The 5,140-nt window shown below is 57.5% G+C and overlaps 1 protein-coding gene across 1 annotated transcript; it reads left to right on the top strand.

Moving 5' to 3' along the window:
- Positions 1-519: 519 nt before the first annotated feature.
- Positions 520-4,758, top strand: RLBP1 (retinaldehyde binding protein 1). Its single transcript, XM_009871102.1, has 7 exons — positions 520-582; positions 874-1,002; positions 1,282-1,483; positions 2,549-2,727; positions 3,390-3,548; positions 4,207-4,317; positions 4,428-4,758. Exons 1-7 carry the CDS (start codon positions 571-573, stop codon positions 4,584-4,586), a joined length of 951 nt encoding a protein of 316 aa, XP_009869404.1. The 5' UTR covers positions 520-570; the 3' UTR covers positions 4,587-4,758.
- The last annotated feature ends 382 nt before the right edge of the window (positions 4,759-5,140 follow it).

Here is a 5,140-nt window from a genome sequence, read left to right as displayed (position 1 = left end):
ACTGGAAATATCTGCATAGAAGACTGTCATCCAGTCTTCCTTTGACCTGGCACCTTCAAGACTGGAATTGCTTTTAGTGGCAGTAAAAAGGGAGATGTCTGTCCCTTCCCCGGGAGCTGGTGGGGAAGAGGATTCCCCTGGGAAGTGGTTGAGCTGGAGCCAAATATCCCTCGCAGAGCATGGGCTCACAGTCGGTGCAGGGTCGGGCACTGGAAGGAGGATGAAGGCAAGCTTCCTCCTCCTCATGAACAAACAAAGTGTCTCACCCAGCTGGCATCAGAAAGACACCGAGAATCTCATGGTCCAGCCTTGCAGCTAGTGATGGGCTCTGGGCTGGAGCAGCAGGGCTCAGGCATTTGGGAAACACCCTGGGGCAGTAGAACTAAAAGGCAGTGAAAGCAGGCAGAGACACAGGCAGTGTGAGAGAAGCATGGTTCAGGTTTTCCCTCCTGAACAAGAGAGCAGGAGATGGGGTACTGGGGAGTTGTGGAGGCCATCGGGATCCTCACTGCTGCTGATTCCTCCTTCCCTCTCCCAGTGTCCTGCAGTCGACGGAGGACAGAGGTCAACATGTCTGCAGTTGTGAGTACTGCCCCGGCACTGCCTCGTCCCCTGGGCTCCAAGCATCCCCTCCCCACAGCGATCGGGTGCACCCCACGCACCCCTTGCCTCCCCAGCTGCTCTCAGCCCCAGCCGCCGTCAGCCCATGCTGGGAAGCCTGGGTGACATGCAGCCCATTCCCATCCCAATGCACCCCCCGGGTGCAGGAATGGAGGCTCTGCCCTTCATAGCCCCCCATACCAGGAGACCCATGGTGGGGCAAAGACTTGAGGGTCTGGCTGGGGGAACCCCACACCCTCTCTTTGCCCCCAGACGGGCACCTTCCGCATCGTCTCGGAGGAGGAGCAGGCTCTGCGCACCAAGCTGGAGCGCCTCACCACCAAGGACCATGGCGCCGTCTTTGGGAGGTGTGAGAAGATCCCCCCCCACACCCTGCAGAAGGTGAGGGTGGCCGCGGGGAGCTGGGGGCAGGTGCAGCCCAAGGCTCTTGCTCCATCTTGGGGACCAGAAGAGACTCTGGGCTCTTGCGCTGGGGTGGGGGGAGGCACTTACTCCAGAGGGTCTCTGAGTAGGGGACCTGGGGGACCCTGCCCTCCTCCCATCCCTGTATGCCACAGTGAGCACTCCCCTAACTTTTGCGTGCCTAAATGACCCCCGGAGTGTTTTGGGGTGTGTGTGGGGCACCTCTGAGCCGTGTCCCCTCCCTGTTTCCCCCCTCAGGCGAAGGATGAACTGAACGAGACGGAGGAGCAGAGGGAGGCAGCAGTGAAGGCGCTGCGGGAGCTGGTGCAGGAGCGGGCGGGCGGTGAGGAGGTGTGCAAGGCAGTGGCTGAGAAGATGCAGGGGAAGGATGACTCCTTCTTCCTCCGCTTCATCCGTGCCCGCAAGTTTGACGTCCACAGGGCTTACGACCTGCTGAAAGGTGGGAAAGGGTCCCAGGTGGTGACTCGGGCAAGGACAGGGTTATCTGTTCCCCTGGAGGCTCCAGGCCCCATGCCAGAACCTTCCAGCCCCTCGGTCTGGGCTGTGCTGGCAGAGCATGGGAAGGAGATGAGGAGAAAAAAGCAAGGCTGGGGGCCTTAGATGCAAGGGAAGGAGTTGGGATGGGGAAGGAAATAAATGAGGGTGGTGCCAGGCATCGTGCAAAACCAGGACATTCCCATTCCTTGCTAATTTACCAGAAAAAATGGAAAAAAACCCAAATACATTTGGCAGTGGCAGACTGCTTCATTTGTGCAGCGAACTCAGCTGGTTTGGGCTGCATCCTCTCAAAAAAGCCCCTGCCCTCTACATTCCCCGCCATACCTCTGTAAAGAGCTGGTCCTGCACCAACTCATTCTTCTATGAATGGTGCCTGGTGGGCTCAGCACCCCTGGGACCCCTCAAGGGCTTGGGGCAGATTGTGGGGGCTTTTAGCACCCCTTCCCTGCACTGAGGGTGACCCACAGGGATGGAGGGGGAGCGGGAGGGCAGCCTGAGCGGTGGCTGCTGGCGGGGACCTGCCTGGCTCTGGTTCCACTCTTCTTTGTGTCAGCCTTGGGGGATAATGAGTTGTAATTATCAGCTCTGGCTCCCAGATGAGAGAGGTTTTGTTTGTCCACAGTTTCCCAGGACGAGATTCCTTATTTCATGCCCACAGGGTGCCAAGGGAGGGGAGCTGGGGGATGTCACCCAAACAGGGAGGAAGAGAAATGATGGGGAAAAATGACTTTATCTGCTTGTTGAGCTGCTGGAGAGAAGGCAGGCGTGGGAAGCCCTTGACATGGGGAGCATAACATGGAGCACAGAGGGACTCGTCTAGTGCCGAGCTCCTTTTCCCCGCTTTGTTGAGGGAGACCTGGCCTCTGCGGACCCCACCACAGCTGGTCCGCAGCTCTCAGGCTCAGGACCGATGCCCCACCATCGCCAGTGCATCCTGCTGGCTCCCCCAGCTCTCTGAGGCGCAGGCGAGCAGCTGTTGTCCTCCCCAATTTCTGCCTCTCTCCAGGTTACGTAAACTTCCGCCAGCAATACCCTGAGCTCTTCGACAACCTGACCCCTGAGGCCGTGCGCAGCACCATCGAAGCTGGCTACCCCGGCATCCTGGCCAGCAGAGACAAGTATGGCCGAGTGGTGATGCTCTTCAACATCGAGAACTGGGATTACGAGGAGATCACCTTCGATGAGGTCAGCCCAGCCCAGCCGTCACTCTCGGAGCAGCACGGTCCCACTCTCGGGCTTGTCCCCCTCGGCATGTCTGAGCGCAGTGTCCCTTACACACACGGATACGTATGTCCACACACAGCCTCCAGCCATCCAGGTTGGAGCAAACCTATAGGTCTTTGAATTTATCCTTCCAAGGAACCTGGGAGAGCATGGTCCATCCCAAAGGGTTCCCCCTTCCTTCCCCCTGAGGTGGTGCAAGGTGCAGAGTGTGTGTCCCCCAGCCCAGGTAACACAGGGTGAAGAAAGGCACCAGACCATTAAATCAAGGTGGCTTTAGAAAGAAGGGACTTGCAGGACAGAGGAGGAAATCAAGGCATAGGATACAGAGAGGGCTCCTTGGCCGAGAGTTCTCCAGCCATGTAAGTCACAAGTTCTCCAAGCTCTGTTTTCTGCTCAGCTCTGAATTCGGTGGCAACATATCCTAGATCCACATCTGAGCTATGCCCACCCTGGAAGTGGACCATGGTGGCTATCGAGAATTCCCCGAAACAGTCTTTCTGCTCTCAAGTCCTGGGGCTGGCTGGAGCAAGCAGGCTGGAGTCAAGCAGACCCTGGTTAGTGCTCCTGGGGTATACAGGAGGTGAGACCTAATACCAGACCCTGCTGTCTCTTTTCTCCATCAGATCCTTCGTGCTTATTGTGTTATTTTGGAGAAGCTGCTGGAAAATGAAGAGACCCAGATCAATGGGTTCTGCATCATTGAGAACTTCAAGGGCTTCACCATGCAACAGGCATCAGGGATCAAACCCTCCGAGCTCAAGAAGATGGTGGACATGCTGCAGGTGAGGTGGCAAAGTCTGTGCTCAGCACTGGTGGAGTGCGCCCTGGGAGAGCAGAGAGCTCAGGGAAGCATGAAGGCAGGGCTAACTGGGTTTGGACTCCCACCACAGTGGCATCACAAGAAAGTGTTGTGGAGAGGCTGTTCCCTGGCACACGCTCCTTCCTTTGCTAGCTAATTGGCTAAATCCTGCAAGATGCATCCTATTTTTCTAGTCCCACCTCCATGTCCTCTCAAATGGTCAACCAGAAGCGGTACCACCGCTCCTTGCAACATCCTACAGCACGGCCTGGAGGCCTTTCCTCACTGCCCTCTCAGCCCAGCCCAGTCCAGGCTGGACGGAGATCCGCAGGCAGGGCATAATTTCTGCCCTTGGGCCAGAGGCCAAAGGCACTCGGCTCTGTGCAGGGAAGGAGGACAGCAGAGATGCGGTCCTTCTCGTGGGGTGGTAGCAATGAACCATCTGTGAGGCTCTTCAGCCTCCCTGGTCCTCCTGAGGCTGGGATGCTGATCTTCTGGGTCAAAAGAAAGGGGCCATCAGGGACAGAAGGGGAGATTGGGTGAGAGGAGCCCTGGCAGTGCCAGGGTGCCCATTGCTACCTGCCCAGCTCCACGTGACCAGCACCCTTTGTAACCGTCCATGTCTGGGTTTGGGATCCTAGGACTCCTTCCCAGCACGGTTCAAGGCCGTCCACTTCATCCACCAGCCTTGGTACTTCACCACTACCTACAACGTGGTCAAACCGTTCCTGAAGAGCAAACTGCTGGAGAGGGTGAGTATGGAAAAGGGTTCTGGAGGCAGAAGCACATTCCTGGGTGAAACAGAGAGGCTGGGAAAAGTCACTCTGGTTCTCTGTTGAGGGTTGCTCCCATCTCCTGCCAGGTCTTTGTGCATGGGGAAGAGCTAGAGTCCTTCTACCAGGAGATCGACGCTGACATCTTGCCAGCAGACTTTGGTGGCACCCTGCCCAAGTACGACGGCAAAGCAACCGCAGAGAAGCTCTTTGGGCCCCGCATCGAGGCGGAAGACACAGCTCTCTAAACTGGCATCAGCTCCCCCTCCCCTGTAAAATAGGATCAGAGGTGGCCCCCTAATCCCAACCACCTCCTTACTGTAGCATTGGTTGAATGACTGCTTGTGATGAGGCACTCTGGGCATGTTCCTCCACGCTTGTCCCTCCCCTCCCCAAACCTGGCAGCGGGCTGCCCGGCAGCTCTGTCCCTCCCGGGCAAAGCATCCTTCCCTTGGGAGCCAACAGAGACAGGAGACCACCAGCCCTCTTCCGTAGCACACCCTGAAGCTGCGGTGGGAGGACAAGGAGAGTGTCTGCTCTGGGAAGGGAGGGCTACAGCAAGGGGGAAATAAAGTGCTGAACAGCAGAGCTCCAGGGTCCCTTGTGGCATGTGGCAAAGAGCAGGGGTGCAGCTTTTTGAACGCAGGTGCTGGCTGCACTGCTAATTCTAAGGAGGCCAGGAGTGTCAGTGCTGTCCTCAAATCATTGACTGCCCTTTGGTACAGGGGCAAAGAAACTGGCCACCTCCATCCTCCCTGCATCCCAGAATGAGCCTCGCCCCAGCCAGGTAAGGACCCCCAAT

Source organism: Apaloderma vittatum, unplaced genomic scaffold (assembly GCF_000703405.1).
Source record: "Apaloderma vittatum isolate BGI_N311 unplaced genomic scaffold, ASM70340v1 scaffold36036, whole genome shotgun sequence".
Taxonomy (NCBI): Eukaryota; Metazoa; Chordata; class Aves; order Trogoniformes; family Trogonidae; genus Apaloderma; species Apaloderma vittatum.
The sequence above is the reverse complement of the archived record's forward strand: the minus strand, read 5'-3'. Positions and strand labels throughout refer to the sequence as shown.

What these genes read in the sequence shown, in the direction of transcription:
- RLBP1 (XM_009871102.1), top strand. An exon ending in GGCTTACGACCTGCTGAAAG is followed by an intron (nt 1,484 to 2,548) that starts GTGGGAAAGGGT and finishes GCCTCTCTCCAG; the next exon opens with GTTACGTAAACTTCCGCCAG. An exon ending in AGAGCAAACTGCTGGAGAGG is followed by an intron (nt 4,318 to 4,427) that starts GTGAGTATGGAA and finishes ATCTCCTGCCAG; the next exon opens with GTCTTTGTGCATGGGGAAGA.